The 17,430-nt window shown below is 36.1% G+C and overlaps 3 protein-coding genes across 5 annotated transcripts; all 3 read left to right on the top strand.

Moving 5' to 3' along the window:
• The first annotated feature begins 1,205 nt into the window (after positions 1-1,205).
• On the top strand, positions 1,206-6,643 carry selenot1b (selenoprotein T, 1b). The gene is made up of 6 exons (XM_048169162.1): positions 1,206-1,453; positions 2,266-2,376; positions 2,479-2,605; positions 3,665-3,752; positions 3,854-4,011; positions 6,069-6,643. Exons 1-5 carry the CDS (start codon positions 1,227-1,229, stop codon positions 3,976-3,978), a joined length of 678 nt encoding a protein of 225 aa, XP_048025119.1. The 5' UTR covers positions 1,206-1,226; the 3' UTR covers positions 3,979-4,011; positions 6,069-6,643.
• A 791-nt stretch (positions 6,644-7,434) lies between these two features.
• Positions 7,435-12,085, top strand: tsen34 (TSEN34 tRNA splicing endonuclease subunit). Of its 3 annotated transcripts, none has more exons than XM_048168951.1 (5): positions 7,435-7,759; positions 7,850-8,272; positions 8,434-8,575; positions 9,906-10,178; positions 11,641-12,085. In XM_048168951.1, the coding sequence occupies exons 2-5, from the start codon at positions 7,946-7,948 to the stop codon at positions 11,856-11,858; spliced, it is 960 nt and encodes a 319-aa protein (XP_048024908.1). In that variant the 5' UTR covers positions 7,435-7,759; positions 7,850-7,945; the 3' UTR covers positions 11,859-12,085. The 3 variants fall into 3 exon arrangements, with proteins under 3 accessions (XP_048024908.1, XP_048024907.1, XP_048024906.1); XM_048168949.1 differs by having other exon boundaries at positions 7,437-7,725; XM_048168950.1 differs by having other exon boundaries at positions 7,435-8,272.
• A 762-nt stretch (positions 12,086-12,847) lies between these two features.
• On the top strand, positions 12,848-16,426 carry bcl7bb (BAF chromatin remodeling complex subunit BCL7B b). Its single transcript, XM_048168952.1, has 6 exons — positions 12,848-13,089; positions 13,541-13,616; positions 13,709-13,811; positions 14,066-14,248; positions 15,491-15,570; positions 15,694-16,426. Exons 1-6 carry the CDS (start codon positions 12,893-12,895, stop codon positions 15,763-15,765), a joined length of 711 nt encoding a protein of 236 aa, XP_048024909.1. The 5' UTR covers positions 12,848-12,892; the 3' UTR covers positions 15,766-16,426.
• The last annotated feature ends 1,004 nt before the right edge of the window (positions 16,427-17,430 follow it).

The raw sequence follows: 17,430 nt of genomic DNA, 5'->3' as shown, positions 1-17,430 counted from the left end.
TTGCTCTCTGACGTCATTAAAATCCTATGAGACTTTTCTAGGACGCAAAACCTGTTATCAGAAACTTATATTTACTACACCAGCACAAACAGCTAACACTGGTTCCTCATATGAGTGATTCCATCGTTTCCATTTTACTATTATTCTGGACAAGGACAGCTGAGCTTCAGACTGTACAATAACTTTCAGTCTGTCCACTGTTGATTCTGTTGTCGAGCCTTTCTCGTTGATCAAATGCTCAGTGTATTTCATGTAGGTAGCATCTTGAAAACCAGGATATGGTTGTGGTGTTTTGTTCTTGAATTAAGCAGGGTTTAATAAAAATGGCTGAGTGAATGATTCAATGACTCACTCGTTTTTGGAATATCTAATTCATAGTGAGTCTCATTCGCTAATAATTGTGTCGCTGCAGGATTTCCTTTACTCTGCTTTTGATATCCACCTTTCTGGTCATTCGTTCTTCATCCATAGAGGAGATAAGTTTTATTTTCCTTCTGGCCAAATTTTCCAAGTTTTCCTTCCAACTTATTAAAGGTCTAAAACGGCAGGTCAACAGTTTTACTACTACTAATGGTTGAGTGAATGAGTCAATGACTCACTCATTGTCGGTGTAAAATGTCACTGAAAAAAACATCCACCACTACAAGCCTGTTCAAAACAAATGTTCAGTGTGATAAACATTTTCATTTTAATGAACTGCTGTTAATGCCTCTGTTTAGACCAACATGAACATTCCCATGTTTTCAGTGTGACAATTTTTTTATACAGAGAGGTGTTCTAATGCAGGGGTTTTCAAACTGTAGCCCAGAGACCACTAGGGGGCCAAGAGGGAGTAGGGGAGGGGTCCATGGAAAAGTTATGGGGGGAAAAAAACAGTATAAAAATAAATAAATAAAAGATTAAACTAATTAAATCAATTTTATTAAAATATAAAGTGATTAAATAGATAAAAATGTATTTTGTATAAATACATATTTAAAAAATACTATAGTGAGTACGAAGAAAATATGTATAAAAATGTAACATAATAGAAACTAAATATTTCCCTAATAATAATTTACACATACTTGTAATATTAGTTTTCACTATATAAATTAAGTCTTTATACATATTACTATATAGCTGCCTTTTAGATTTTAGAAGGATGAGGTTCCCTCGCATGAGAATGATCATATTTGGGGGTCCGTGACCTTTAAAAGATTACGGAAGCACGCAAAATCGGACCCATGATGATGGGAGCTTTTACTTTGACAGGCTGTATGTACTGCGGGAGTTTCCTGGTAGATTCAGAGCAGAGAGGTTCCGCGAGCAGATTGTGCGGGATGGAAACGCGGTGTTTATATCTTTTACTGGTGTGTGTGCTGTCAGTGTATCCTGCCACAGCCGACAATGGCAGCGTTAAAAAGATGAAAATGCAATATACTGGAATGCCACTGTTGAAGTTTCAGATTTGGTAAGCAAACGGAATGTGTTTCCGTTTCCTGTTAGTGCTTGTGCTGATAAGTGCCATGTGTTGATAAAGCAGCAAATAATTCATCTAAACTGACATTATTATGTACAATCGGTAAATGCATTAAAGTTGTATGTTTCCTATTTTTCTCTGCTAGCTGAGTGTAATGACCCCTTAGCCTAAAGCAGGAGGCAAAAAATAGTTTTTTTGTTGTTGTATGTAACATATAGCTGAATAATTACCATTTTCGTATATATATATATATATATATATATATATATATATATATATATATATATATATATATATATATATATATATATTAGGCTATATGACATTTAATGACTCTTAAGACAACTCTCCTTGGTCACATTTTTTGTAGTAAATGGATATAGCACACAAGGAGTTAACCCTAATGAAAATAAACCATGGTTTTACTACAGTAACCATGAATTAACACAGATTTTTGGAGTAAAACCATGGTATTAGTACAGCATTTAGAGTAAAACCACAATAGCTACAAAATTTGTCATTATGTATGGAAGCTTGTTTCTGTCATGGAATTTTAGAAAAAAAAAAAAAGGTATTTTCTTTTTTTTTTCTTTTTTTTTTGAGTTTATAAGAATTGTGAGATATCATACTCACAACTGGGAGTTATAAAGTAAAGAATTGTGAGATAAAAAATACAATTACCTTTTTATTTTTATTTTATGGCAGAAAAAAGCTTTCATAATTATGTGAGCATATGTGAACCAGTTTGTTTATTTTTCCTTAATGTGGTTCAGTCCCTAAATACGGTGCCTCTCAATTTGCAGCGTGTCCTGAGGGTACAGGCGGGTGTTTGAAGAGTACTCTCGGGTTCTCACCCAGAGGTACCCAGACATCCGCATCGAGGGTGAAAACTTCCTGCCACAGCCTTTATACAGGTGGGTTTCTCACGCCTAAGTAATTTTGGATTGTAGACCATACAAATTTATGGTAGTCTGTGACTTTAACTCATAAACTGGTCTTTTTAATTTATTTTTTAGGCACATAGCTTCCTTCCTCTCCGTCTTCAAGTTTGTAGTGATTGGTTTAGTTATCCTGGGCAAGAACCCTTTTACATTTTTCCATATGGAGGCTCCAGGAATCTGGCTTTGGGCACAAGAGAATAAGGTCAGCGAGGGGCATTTTTGGAGTGCATATCAATTTCTGTTCATATTCATATCATATTCACTAACAATTGCGTACTTGTGGGATTTCCCTGCCTCTGCTTTTGATATCCACCCTCCTGGTCATTCATTTTTCATTCTCAGAGAGGAGATGTTTTGTAATTTGTTTTATTTTTTGCCTTTTATTTTATTTATTTTTTCCTTTTGAACTATTCTAGATTCAGTTTTTTTTTTTTTTTCAGTTTTGGCCAAGTGTGCCATCTTTAAAACCAATTTAAAGTAGCAATGAAACGAAAGTAGCGACAGATATATTCTTCCATATTGTGACATACATACGAATGTAATAGATTTTAGAAAAAGAAAAATGTTGGGCAGGGACATGGTTCTATGCATTGGTTGTTGATTGGATGTTAAGATGTGGGTGTGGCACTCAAAAGTGAAGCTTGATGAACTAGAGCTTGCAGGGGCAGAATTTAAGCTGACTAAAAGTACGTTTCCACAACAACGATGTACCAAATATGGAAACGTTTTTCCTTTCCGTTTTTCGCATACAGGCCACAATGTTGTCAAAACGATCGCCGTTCACACGGATCTGCAAAAATGACTAAAAACGCTGTATTATGCTTCCAGGCCAGTAGTTGGCGATGTCACTTTGCAAAGAACCACTACGCACCTATAGACTGAACATGTAATGACGTCACTGTTTTCACAAATTTATTTTTGTAGTTTACATGGAGACAATAACGGTATCGTTTTCAAAAGGCCTCAAAATCAGTTGTTTACTATTTTTCATAATTTTAAAATAAATTTGAGTATGAAAGTTAGTAATTTGTTAGAGAAAACTTTCACAGTGTTCCTGCAGTCTTTTCCCATAAGAACCTTTAAAAACAATGTAATAGAACTAAACTTTTAGTTCTTTAATTGAATGTTTGGGAAATCTGTTTGAAAATATTATTTAGGCAGTTCTGTTTGGTAATGCTAGTGACTCAGAAATGACATTACCCAAGTGAAATGTTGCCTACTACATGTGTTTGTGACCTCAGTTTGTTCTGTTTTTGTAAAGATGTATGCCTGCATGATGGTGTTCTTCCTCAGCAACATGATTGAAAACCAGTGTATGTCCACTGGCGCCTTTGAAATCACACTTAATGGTAGGACTGTGGTTGATTATTGATTAAAAAATACTGCAGCGTAAAGATTTCACACTACATGATCATTTTTACTTTGTGTGTGTGTGTTTATATGTTCACAGATGTGCCTGTGTGGTCAAAGCTTCAGTCTGGCCACCTGCCCTCTATGCAGCAGCTGGTGCAGATTCTGGAGAATGAGATGAAGCTGAGCGCACACATGGACTCTCTCCCCCACAGACGGGCGTAAAGCTGCAGGAACTGAACAGACTGGCTGTGACTTGTGGGTAGCCTGATGGTTTTTATGCCACCATAAGTAGAGTGGTGCAGTAGGCCAAAACCCAGAAACGGGTTAGCATTTTAGCATTTCCAAAAGTCAATGGTGGTTTTTTTTTTTTTTTTTTGGGGTTTTGGTTAAAAGCCTGAAATTAGGTCTGTAGTTAACACAAGCTCAGGATATTTTCACGTTTTATTCTATGACATAAAACACACCAGTAATACCCCACTCTTATTTTTTTTAAAAGCCTTTATGTGTATTAAAAATTTGGATGCTAACACGTGTCTAAATGGGACTACAGAAGACATTAAATGTCATCACACCAAACCGGTAAACTTATCTACTCCGTAGTTTGCCTTCACATGTTGTTTATAATTGGTTCTAGCAAACTATTCCAGCTGGGTTTTTTTTGTTTTTTTTTAATGAAGACTGAAAGTTGTTAGAAGCTTAATAATGACATTGAAGTCTTGTGACGTAGTCCGTTTATAGCCTACGTTTATGGTTTTCTTTCTCCCAATTGTATGTAGGCTTCAAAATTTATAAAAGTGCTCATTTGTGAAAATGATTTTGATGGACAAAACATGCAAGTATCATAAACTTTTGTTGATCACAGAGCTTATTTTTTGCAATAATTCAAAAGCCAATGGAAAAAGCCTATTGGGTTTTTGTTGAGAGAATCAATGTGATGCTAACTTCCAGGTTGAACTACAAAAATACATCATCCCTGCACCACTCTATTAAGATCAAATATCTTTGAATGTGTCATTATGAAAGCTTTTAAAGTCACTATGAAATCATTTTTTTTTTTAATGGAATATTGCAGTATGCATTGTAAATTATCCATGCACATCATTTTTTTTTTTTTTAAATGAATGTGCCCTCCTAATTTTTAATTAAAATAACTTGCAGCAGCATCTCTTCCATGAGGATGCATTTACTGACATGAGGGCGGGGCAACCTGTCACTCGAATGGGATTGCATCAATGGCAAACCACAACTATCCAATCAATTGCCGATGGACAAAATCAAGTCCCACCCTAATTTTCACTCAGATATACGTAACAATAGGGAAGAAAAGGCTCTCAACCTCTTTTTCATGCTTACTGTAAAGGGTTAGTTCACCCAAAAATTAATTCTGTCATTAATTATTCACCCTCATGTCGTTCCACACCCGTAAGACCTTCATTCATCTTCAAAACACAAATTAAGATATTTTTGATAAAATCAGATGGCTCAGTGAGGCGTCCATTGCCAGCAAGACAATTAACACTTTCAGATGTCCAGAAAGCTACTAAAGACGTATTTAAAACAGTTCATCCGACTACAGTGGTTCAACCTTAACGTTATGAAGCGACGAGAATAATTTTGTGCGCCAAAAAAACAACTTTATTCAACAATATCTAGTGATGTGCGATTTCAAAACACTGCTTCTGAATCTTTTATTTCGAATCAGTGGTTCAGAGCGTATCAAACTGCCAAAGTCATGCCCCACAGTGGTGAACCATTGAAATTTCGAAACACTTAGGACGTAACGAAGCCTCGTTTACTGAAATCACGTGACTTTGGCAGTTTGATACATGCTCCAAACCACTGATTCGAAATAAAAGGTTCTTAGAGCTTCGAAGCTTCATGAAGCAGTGTTTTGAAATCGCACATCACTAAATATTGTTTGAATAAAGTTTTTTTTTTTGTTTGTTTGTTTTTTTTTGGCGCACAAAAAGTATTCTCGTCACTTTCTAACATTGAGGTTGAACCACCGTAGTCACATAAACTGTTTTAAATAGTAGCTTTCTGGGCATTGAAAGTGTTAATTGTGTTGCTGTCAATGGAGGCCTCACTGAGCCATCGGATTTTATAGAAAATATCTTAATTTGTGTTCTGAAGATGAATGAAGGTCTTACGGGTGTGGAACGACATGAGGGTGAATAATTACTGACAGAATTTTCATTTTTTGGTGAACTAACCCTTTAAGAGTATTCTGTAAATTCAAAGCTTTCCAGATTGTTATGAACCTCATACATCACTATTTTTATCTGTTTCCCTCTTTATAACTTTTTCTCCAGGTGTGTGATGCGAGGCCTTGGTGTGTAAGATGGCATTAATGAAGGTTTGCACTGAATGCAGTGTGTCTGCTAGTGCAAGCTGGATGTCCAGTCCCTCTCACTGCTCCATGAGTCTCTCTGTACACACATCCACTCTGCAGTCTTTGACTAAGAATTATGGAGGAAATGGAAAGTTTCATCTGAAAATATTCTGCAGGCATCGACCAATAACAACACATGCTGTTAAGTGGATCAAATTGGTGTTAAATACAGTGTTAACCTGTTTTCGGGTCTGTGCAGTATTAATTACTGAAATCAGTTTTCAAAGTATTTCCAAAGTTTGAAATTCAAACTCTTTGTAATGTGTTGAGAATTACAATTCTGTATTACAATTCTTGTGCCAATTTATTCATTCCACTCTGATGTTTATGCAATGTACGTTCTAGACAACGGTATTCATTAAAAAAATATAAAAAGTTCTGTAAATTTATGCAATAACTAAATATGTGCATTGATGCATTTTGATTTTTGATCATATTTAATATTTGTTTATAATCTGTTTTAAATAAAGTCAACCAATGGATGTGTAAACAGTACCTTTTCTTGGGAAACTGGCCTCTCGCAAGAGCACGTTCGGTGGCTCGGAACCCAGGTGAAAAAAAGTACATTTCTATAATGTACTTAAAGTGCTCTATTTTTGCGCACTAATTTTGTACTTAATATGCTAAAAATTCTTCTTTAGTGCTTCTTAAGATAATCTTAAGAACATCTAAGTGTACTCAACTGTGTACAATTTTGAGACACCATGAAATATGAACTAAAATGTGCTTTTAATATACTATCTCTGTATTAAAAAAAGTATTTAGTTTCCACTTGTAGTACATTATGGGTTCAAGTGTACTATACGTGGTAACTAAATACATTTTCTAAATATAGAGTATATTAAAAGCACATTTTAGTTCATATTTCATGGTGTCTCAAAACAGCACAGTTGACTACACTTAGATATTCGTAATATTATCTTAATATACTGCAAAAAAAATCTTCTTTAGTACAAAACTAGTGCGCGAAAATAGAACACTTTAAGTACATTATAGAAATGTACTTTTTTTCACCTGGAATTCGCGGCACTCGTTTTTCAGGAAGTAATTTTATTTCTTTCCGTTACTGGAGAAATTTGTGCATTAAGCGGTAAAATATTTTAAGCCTATTATAAGGTTTAGTATCCGAAACACAAAAGGAAATACTAAAACGATTAAATAAAACGGGTATCTAGTTATCAGGAACGGCTGTGATTGGTTCATCTTAATCAGCGTTGAGAAAAGTAACAGATACCGCATGAAAAAGCGGCTACTAACGTCACCGGCTTTTTCGAGGGAGATTGTGTGTGGCTTTTTTATTATTATTAAAATATATTCGTTATATAATGTCACCAAAGGTTTGTCATGTAAATCTATTTTAAACCATGCCAGTAAAGCGAATTGTGACCTGTAACTTTTAGGGGACCACAAGATGGCGTGATTGTGGTCACATGGGATGCAAGGGAAGTTGTGTAAAGAATACACGTGTTGTGACTGAATCGCGACTGAATTTTTGTTTTGCAGTGAATTTGTAATTTTAAAGTCTTTCAGCAGATGAATCCAGTACTGAAAGTACATTACTGTGCAGGCAGCGCGAGGTAAACGCGACAATGAGGAATAGTTCATTCTGAAGTCTGCATTCATGTCACTTTAATATTGTTCTTGCAATGCACCGAGATATATTTCGCACGATCACCATGTATTTATTGTTATCCTTTTCAGTGCCGATACCAAATGTCTCGGTAAATGCTCTCTAGTGCGGAAGGAAGCACGTTGATAGTCATGTGTTGAGACATCCAGGTGTGTTTTGGAAGAGTAATGGATGGGGATCCAGCAGAGATGAATGTGTCACAGTCATCATCAAGTATGGAAGTAAAGGAGGATGTGAATACCAGAAGTGATAGTGAGAATCAGGCAGCAGGAGATGCTCTGGTTGACATCAACTTTTGCGGATCCACCCCTATGTTGTGGAAGGTGTCTGACATGAAAAAGTGCAGATCTGTGGGTGTGATCGGGGCTCTGGTGGGCTCTCTGGCCCGTCAGCCTCGGCAGAACGTGCGGCTGGGCAGACCGCTGGAGCTCCTGCAGGAGGAGGCGCTGCTGCTGGTCGAGACGGGCTCTGCTGCGGCTTCACTGCACACTCAGGTGTCGCTCTCTCAACTGTCTGTCTGTCTGAGTACTGTAGAAAATATAAATCCCACTACTGTACAAGAGTAGTACATATTGGTTAGGTTAGTTCCCGTTTTGTAATCAGATCCTAGTCATCCTAAAATGTGAGTGTATGTATGTGTTATTATTTTCATAAGGATTGTGGAGATGAAGAGATGCATTCAGAAGCTGTGAGGCAGTATGAGGCAGGTCTGGAGAGCAGTTATAAGGAGCAGTGTGCTCTGGCCCTGGAGGACAAGAAGACCGTGCTGAGGAGAATCATCAGTGAGAAAGAGAATGGTGAGAGAGTGACTAGAGGAATTATAAATAGGCTAAAGGCAATTTATTTTACTAGTCTCCTCACTATTTGCATATTTAAATTTACTTACTGTAATATGGTAAATGTTCCAAAGGTATAGGCTACCATTAATATTTAGTTCTGTCATGAAACTCTAGATGGCGCAGGCTGATGGGTCCTTAACGCAAGATTATGATAATTACAGTGTTAAAGGTCCCGTTTTTCGTGTTTTTTTGAAGCTTTGATTGTGTTTATAATGTGCAATATAACATGTGTTCATGTTTCGCGTGTAAAAAAACACAGTATTTTTCACATAATTTACTTATCTGTATACCGCTGTTTCCACTGTCATAAAAACGGGCTGATGACTTCCTTGTTCTATGAAGTCCCTCCTTCAGAAATACGTAACGAGTTCTGATTGTGCCAGCGGTTCCTGTGTTGTGATTCGACAGCAGCTCTTAGCGCATCTTGCCCGGAAAGGTCACGCCTCTTACCATAACGTGGAGATGCACGCGCTCAGTGTTATTGTAAACATGTCTTTAATTTTACCCTATCAATTTGAGCCGGAATCAGACCCGGTGATTGGACTGCGGGATGAAAATAACAGCGTTTCGACGACATGGCGACAAACACACTCTACAAACGCAACTCTTGTGTATTCCTGTGGGCGGAGGTTAGTCAAAAAACTGTTTTAGTGACGTCATTAAAGAAGGAAGTAGAGGGATGTAGTCCAAACTGGCCGTTCGATGTAGGCGACTTCTGTTAAATAAAATATCTCACTTGGCATTGAACTTTGAGCTTTAAAATTTTACAGATTTTATTTATACTCTAACAACAACATTACACACTAACTAAAGTTTGAAACAGGGAATCACGAAGAACTGGTCGTTGTCACATCTGCAGCAAATTCTCACACATTTAAATGGCTGGTTACATTCACTATAGCAGTTTGCAGCATGCTTCAGAGTTCCTCTAAACCCTCCACCTTCCCCAGCTCCACCTGTATAGATCTGCTATGGGTTATTGATGTATGCTATTTGTGCAGCAGCACTATGTCTTACTCGCAGCAGCGTATCGGCGTATGTTTTGGCGGTAGCAAGTTCCTGTACTTGCTCTGCAGCAGCAGCAGCAGCAATAATCTACAGCAGCAGCGTAGCAGATATATTCCGCCAAGACCAAATACATTAACATTGTCATATCCATTACCATGCTAAAAATCTTCCTAGAGCTGTCATGATTATAATATTGAAGTTTATAAAAAAGTTTGTATGACTATACACTATATTATATTGTTTTTTATTTATATTGATTGTACTTTTCCTGATCCCACAGGCACAGATGACTCCGGCAATGCAATTAGGGACCGTCTTAATGCACTGGACCAGGCTTTCTGCTTTCCGTTGTCGGCCATGGCGGTCCAGCTCTGTACTGCCCGTGCCGGCTTCAGCCATTGTCCAGAGGAACGCAGTTTCCTTTCCACTGATTGGCCAGTGCCTAGAGATGAACGTTTGAACACTAGATTCTGTGTATACAGGGATCTGAGAAGTAAAGGCTTTTACCTGACCTCTGCAGGGAAGTTTGGAGGAGATTTCCTGGTTTATCCAGGTATGTTTATGATGAAAGCAAAGGTCTAATTTTTTATGGAAGCTTCTTTCCACCACAGAAATTGAGAGAAATAAACTCAGAAGAATTGCAAGACGCTGACTCATGATTGTGAAATATAAACTGGCAGTTCTAAATTGTGAGATGTAAACTTGCAATTACCTTTTTTATTTTATTTTTTTATTTTGTGAGATGTAAATTACGAATTCTGAGAAAAAAGTCAGAATTGCGAGATGTAAACTTGGAATTGTGAGGAATAAAATCAGAATTGCGAGATGTAAACTCGGAATTATGAGGAAAAAAGTCAGAATTACGAGATGTAAACTCGGAATTGTGAGGAATAAAGTCAGAATGGTAAGATATAAATTCAGAATTGTGAGAAAAAAGTCAGAATTGCGAGATGTAAACTCGGAAATAATGGAATTGTGAGAAAAAAGTCAGAATTGGGATGTAAATTCGTAATTGTGAGGGGGGAAAAAATCAGAATTATGAGATGTAAACTTGAAATTGTAAGTAAAGAGTCAGAATTGCGAGATGTAAACTCAGAATTGTGAGAAAGAAGTCAGAAATGTGAGATGTAAACTCGGAATTATGAGGAAAAAAGTCAGAATTACGAGATGTAAACTCGGAATTATGAGGAAAAAAGTCAGAATTACGAGATGTAAACTCAGAATTATGAGGAATAAAGTCATAAATGTGAGATGTAAACTCGGAATTGTGAGAATAAAGTCAGAATTGTGAGATGTAAACTCGGAATTGTGAGGAATAAAGTCAGAATTGTGAGGAATAAAGTCAGAATTACGAGATGTAAACTCAGAATTAAGAGGAAAAAAGTTCGAAATGTGAGATGTAAACTCGGAATTATGAGGAAAAAAAGTCAGTATTACGAGATGTAAACTCGGAATTATGAGGAAAAAAGTCAATATTACGAGATGTAAACTCGGAATAATGAGGAAAAAAGTCAGAATTACGAGATGTAAACTCGGAATTATGAGGAATAAAGTCAGAAATGTGAGATGTAAACTCGGAATTGTGAGAATAAAGTTAGAAATGTGAGATGTAAACTCGGAATTATGAGGAAAAAAGTCAGTATTACGAGATGTAAACTCAGAATAATGAGGAAAAAAGTCAGTATTATGAGATGTAAACTGAATTATGAGGAAAAAAGTCAGAATTACGAGATGTAAACTCAGAATTAAGAGGAAAAAAGTCAGAATTGTGAGATAAAAGTCAGAACTGGGATGTAAATTTGTAATTGTGAGGAAAAAAAATCTGAATTATGAGATGTAAACTTGGAATTGTGCGAGTCATAACTGATGAAGGGGATAAAGTCACAATTGTGAGCGAAAGTTGCATTTTTATTTTATTTTTTTATATGGAAACAAGCTTCCATAATTTTTTAATTGAAGACAGAATACACGTGTTTTCAGTGCAGCTTAACAGTCTTCATATTGTCTTTTTGCAGGTGATCCTCTGCGTTTCCATGCTCATTTCATTGCATTATGCATCTCCATGGATGAAGAATTACCACTCAGTGATATTCTGTCTATAGCTCGCCTGGGATCTAATGTGAAGAAAACAGTATTGCTTTGTTCTCCGCAGAGCCGTAATGAGACTGGAAAGGATGAGAGTGTGGAGGGTGATGTGGTGTATTCATCGCTGCAGTGGAGTTCTATGGTGTAACTACACAAATACAGCTTTTTTCCATCTATTTTGATAGTGCATAGAAGATGTGGTGCTATTGGAAACTAGTGTGCCTTCTGATATGTATAGTGTGTGTGTGTGTGTGTGTGTGTGTGTGTGTGAGATAAATTCTGATGACTGAATTCTGTTGGACTTTAAATGTGCATGACCAGCTATGCAGAGGAAGGATATTCCAGTATCATCTAATAAATATCTTTAAAATGAAATGAAGGGTTGGAGAGTCTCTTTATTGATAATATTGGTTTCGTAAGTTTAAACCTCACAAGCATTTAAATTTACTGAAAAAGTGAGGTGAAAAATGTACTATGAGCCTGTTGCATCATTCCTATTATGCAGTACCCGTTGAGATCTAACTTTAGGAAAATGAATTAAAGTTAAAATCGAAAGTAAATTTTGAAACAATATATTGTTTTAAATATTTTGATTAAGGAAAAACAACAAACTAAGAAACATTTGGAACATTTTGGTAGCACTTTAAAATAAGATCCCATTAGTTAGAATTAGTTAATGCACTACCACAAACTAACAATAAGCAATACATTTGTTACAGTATTTATCCATATTTATTAATGCAGTTAACAAATGCAACCTAATTGCAAAGTGTTTTTTTTTTTTTTTTTTTTTTTTTTTTTTACCATATTCTGCTCGCAACAAAACGGTGTTTTGTATTTATAATTCAATTCCATGTTCATGTAATTTTAATAAAGGACAACTAATATTTACATATTTTAAATTTATTATCAAATGCAATATGGAGACATGAAATTTACTGCGTAGTAGGATTGGCCCTGTTATCTCCCATTGAGTTAATATTTTTAAGTGCAAAACACTGCCATCTGGCGGTATGATGAGGTCATTAAATGTACATAACAGCTTCTTTTGATGTTGTACACCCACATGGGTGTTATTAGATAACAGAATTCAGATAATAATTTATTATGAAAATAAATTAACAAATAAATTAAATATGAGGGAATGTGAAAAATGCAAAGAGGCAGTGCCAGTGGCGCGTTATGAAGTCTCGCGAGACAAAGACGAAGACAGGGCGAGATCAAGTCGCAGACGGAGGAAGGCAAGAAAAAGAGGAAGATCTTGACAAACTAATAAAACCCATTAAAATGTCGGGACGGTCCGTGCGAGCGGAGACACGCAGCCGTGCAAAAGATGACATCAAAAAAGTGATGGCGGCAATTGAGAGGGTCCGTCGGTGGTAAGTTGCCTGTTCGAAGAGGGAGACAAGTTTCTTTTCTTCTACGTTACAAAAATAAACTTCAGAGTAGCGGGGAGAGAGACGTCATTCAGTAACATGACAGACAAGCAAAGCAACCAATGGGCTTCACTGTATGCAGCGTGTGGGCGTGGCATAGAAGTGTCAATGGGGATTGTACAAGATGTTGGTGGTCTGTAATGAAGTGATTTTCTATTCGGAATGTCTAAAATTTAAGAATTCGCATTTTTACACGTAATTTTCAACGTATATGCGTGAATCTAACGAAACCTGCCAAGAACGTGGGATTAAAAAAAATACAAAAATCAATCTTCGCGCATTACTGTACTGAGAATCTGCAAACACAATGACATTTCTAAACGCAATTCTATGGGGAAAATGTGACCTTGGCATGTTTTTGTGAGGTTAACCTGTAAAATGTTTGTCCTCTTAGGGAAAAAAAGTGGGTTACAGTGGGAGACACATCATTACGGATATTCAAATGGGTCCCTGTTACAGAAACTAAACAGGTGTGTGTGTCATATCATCTTGAGTGGCTGTCCAGATCCCATATATATAAATATAGTCTGCATGTTCAAAATGTCTTGTTTCTTTCTCATAGATATACAAGCCTAAAGTGTCAGGTACTGCAGTGAGGGAACTGAAGGGCTTTCCTACAGATGTAGTGTTGGAAAATGCCCGTTCCGTGCTACTGGATTTTCAAGGTAATACAGGTTATGTTTATGTCAGACACAAGGAGGCTTAATATTTCCTCTGTAAACAACTCAGAACATCCTCTATTTAATGTAAGGCATCATTGGGCTGTGCTTCTATACTCTAGTTACTTAAATTACCTACTACCTTGACCATGTTGTTTGCATACCTATTTTAACATGCTTTTTATGCTGAAGTACTTGAACATTATTTACATATTTCTTCATAATACTGCACATAAATGTGTTTTTGACAACATAAACAGATGACAACAGCAACCAGAGTTTCCTATCAGATGCCTATCAGTCTAATACAAAAGTGGACAGCAGCAGCAACTCCAGTCCACAGCATGTGAGTGAGGCAGTGAGCCCTTCCCATCCATCTTACTTCCGTACAGAGGATTCCCAGCCGCCCACCCTGGGACAGGAGAGCATGGAGGGGGAGAGAGGTGAGACAGACCAGTGAAAACACTCAGTAAAAATGACCATTTACCTAATTGACAAAGTAAATAAATGGAATTGGTATTCAGAGCAAATGCAAATTAGTTTTACAGGTATGTTCCGAATAATATTAAATTTATGTTGTTGTTTTTTCACCTACAAAATGCTTTTTCAAATATATTTATATTTAATACAGTGATATATTTTATTTAAAGGCACAATTTTTGGATTAAAATATCCGAAATCCACTAAAAGTATTATTTATTTTGTTGACTTGTGTAATTACATTATCCCAAATGTTTCCAAGAATGTTTAAATCCAGAGAAATAAGCAATTTTAACTAGGACACAGATCATGTCCGTGCGTCGCCTATCAATGACATCATACATGTGTTACCCTCGATTTCCGGTTTTATTTTGTAGAAACCATGAAAACACAGAAGATGCTTTAATATATTATTTGTTTTATAAGACAATTGTTCAGTAACATTTATAGACAGAAATCTAATCATAGTCTTATTGTTTGAATCTCGTTTTCTTGATTTTTCTTAATATGATCTTCTAATATCAATCTAGCTTACTTCAGTGTGCAACAAGTGTCTCATAGCAAACGCACAGAGTAACGTTATAACATCATTTTCAAAACATTCAAATGTATCAAATATGATAAAATAGCGCTGCGTTGCCCCACATACTCATGACCGGAAGAAGCAGAAGCAGCGACTGTGGCATAATAAAAGTTCCGCTGCTCTCGGGGCGTGTGTCGCGCTCGTTTCTCTCATTAGCAATCGCTCCAGCGCCCTCGTTTCTGCTAACACAGCACACGGCCCTGCTCTGCTTCATACTACAGTAACATTTATAATCTCATCAATGAACATGATTTCTGCCCGAGTCCCATCGGATTCTTTTCCACCGGCTGTGAGGTGAAGACAACATCTCCCATAATTCCACGCTCAATACTGTGCCTTTAAATACCGATATGTGTAACAATAACACCAATCAGGGTTTTTTTTTTGCATTACTGTATTGAGAATTTGCAGTCGTTCTGAAAATAATGCAAAAATAATGCTCCTAAAACAGACATTTCCTATTCCTTGCTTTTAATTTTGGGATGAAATAAGACTTGTTCTTGAGATTCACCAAAGTATGTAAAATTATTACATTTGTAGTGCATTAATGACTATGCATCCTTCATTTCACATTACATACTAGTATTTTACTTGGCTTTTTATGATCAAACCCCATATTTAGAGGCATCAACGACCAGCAGCGAGGTCACGGATGAGCCCCCGACTCTAATTAAAGAAGATGTGTTGTCTCTCTCTAATCAGGTAACGTCTACTAGTCCTTATATAAATTCTCATAATATGTAGATATTATGCAAACCTGATTTTGCTTTTTTCAAAGCAACATTGTTGAAAGCATGCCAGGTGTGACATTACTGTTTTTCATAGGAGGAAGAGGAGGTGATTGGAGCCCCACCACTTAAAAGAGTTTGCACTGAGCAAAACTCAACTCTCAGTTAGCACCATTATGCTGAACTGTACATTTAAGAGACGTTTTACAGCCTGCCAAATGCCTGAAATTCACTTTTGTGATCAAGAAACAAGCTACAGTTTTTTTTTTTTTTTGTACATAAAAAGATTTTACTTGGGTCTTTTCAGGTATTTTCTTATGAAGGTTTGTATTACATAAAAATAAAATGTTAAATTGCATGTTTCTCAATCTAAATTGAGAAAGACCTTTATCAGTATAATACATGTGACTGCATGGAGTGATGATTGGTATGACAAAACAGTTGAATTTTGAACATTTTATTTTGTTTTGTGTTTGCGGCACCCCTAAAGATTGTACAAATAACTTTTTTTGGCTTTTTTACTTTGCTTTATTGTAAAAAATATTAAATGCATGAAGTTTAGGGCAATTTTAAATAACATCTGTTATCTATTTCTTGATTTGTTTATTATTTTTCATTGTACTGCATCCAATTACTGAACTTTTTTGTTTTGTTTTTAAAGGAATGCTTATCTTTTATAAATGGTAAGGTCACCTACAGATTTGTATTTTAAATACAAAAACTTCCACTTTCCATAGTCTTTGAAGTATTTTTCAAATAATAAAGACATATGTTTGTATGATCCATAAACTGGTAAAAATGTACCTGAAAATAAAACCACTTTGGATTTATTTGATTATTTTCTCTGATGCATCCTTTGCAATGTTGTATGTAGAGATAGAACACTATTCTGCATATGAAAATCAGTGCAGTGTACAAGATTCCTAATCATCATAAATCATCATTTTAAAGGGTTAGTTCACCCAAAAATGACAATTCTGTCATTAATTACTCATCCTCATGTCGTTCCACACCTTCGTTCATCTTCAGAACACAAATTAAAGATATTTTTGTTGAAATCTGATGGCTCAGCCAGGCCTGCATAGACAGCAATGGTACTTCCTCTCTTAAGAACGTATTTAAATCAGCTCATGTAAGTACATTGGTTCTACCTTAATATTATTAAGTGATGAGAATATTTTTTTGTGCGCCAAAAAACAAAATAACGACTTTTTAACAATATCTAATGATGGTCGATTTTCAAAACACTGCTTCATGAAGCTTTGGAGCTTTACGAATCGAATCAGCGGTTCGGAGCGCTAAAGTCACGTGATTTCAGCCGTTTGGTGGTTTGACACGCGATCCGAATCACTAATTCGACTCAAAAGATTCATAACGCTCCGGAGCAGTTTTTTTAAATCAGCCATCACTAGATATTGTTAAAAAGTCATTATTTTGTTTTTTTGGCGCACAAAAAATATTCTCGTTGCTTTATAATATTAATATTGAACCACTATACTCACATGAACTGATTTAAATATGTTTTTAGTACATTAATAGATCTTGAGAGAGGAAATGCCATTGCTGGCTATGCAGGCCTCACTGAGCCATCGGATTTCACCAAAAATATCTTAATTTGTGTTCCGAAGATTAACGAAGGTATCACGGGTGTAGAACGACATGAGGGTGAGTAATTAATTACATTGTTTTCATTTTTGGGTGAACTAACCCTTTAAGGGCGATTGCCCAATATTGGTTTCAAATAATGATAAAATTTTCAATAGAGTGATTAAGGTTCAAATTTAGTGTTAGTATATGCTTAAGACAATGCTTTATTATTTCATATGCTGCCTTA

Source organism: Megalobrama amblycephala, linkage group LG19 (assembly GCF_018812025.1).
Source record: "Megalobrama amblycephala isolate DHTTF-2021 linkage group LG19, ASM1881202v1, whole genome shotgun sequence".
NCBI lineage: Eukaryota > Metazoa > Chordata > Actinopteri > Cypriniformes > Xenocyprididae > Megalobrama > Megalobrama amblycephala.
The sequence above is the reverse complement of the archived record's forward strand: the minus strand, read 5'-3'. Positions and strand labels throughout refer to the sequence as shown.

What these genes read in the sequence shown, in the direction of transcription:
- bcl7bb (XM_048168952.1), top strand. Translation starts at nt 12,893, where the DNA reads ATGAAGTCTCGCGAGACAAAGACGAAGACAGGGCGAGATCAAGTCGCA. An exon ending in ATTGAGAGGGTCCGTCGGTG is followed by an intron (nt 13,090 to 13,540) that starts GTAAGTTGCCTG and finishes TTGTCCTCTTAG; the next exon opens with GGAAAAAAAGTGGGTTACAG. An exon ending in CGTGCTACTGGATTTTCAAG is followed by an intron (nt 13,812 to 14,065) that starts GTAATACAGGTT and finishes CAACATAAACAG; the next exon opens with ATGACAACAGCAACCAGAGT.
- tsen34 (XM_048168951.1), top strand. Translation starts at nt 7,946, where the DNA reads ATGGATGGGGATCCAGCAGAGATGAATGTGTCACAGTCATCATCAAGT. An exon ending in CGGCTTCACTGCACACTCAG is followed by an intron (nt 8,273 to 8,433) that starts GTGTCGCTCTCT and finishes TATTTTCATAAG; the next exon opens with GATTGTGGAGATGAAGAGAT. An exon ending in AGATTTCCTGGTTTATCCAG is followed by an intron (nt 10,179 to 11,640) that starts GTATGTTTATGA and finishes GTCTTTTTGCAG; the next exon opens with GTGATCCTCTGCGTTTCCAT.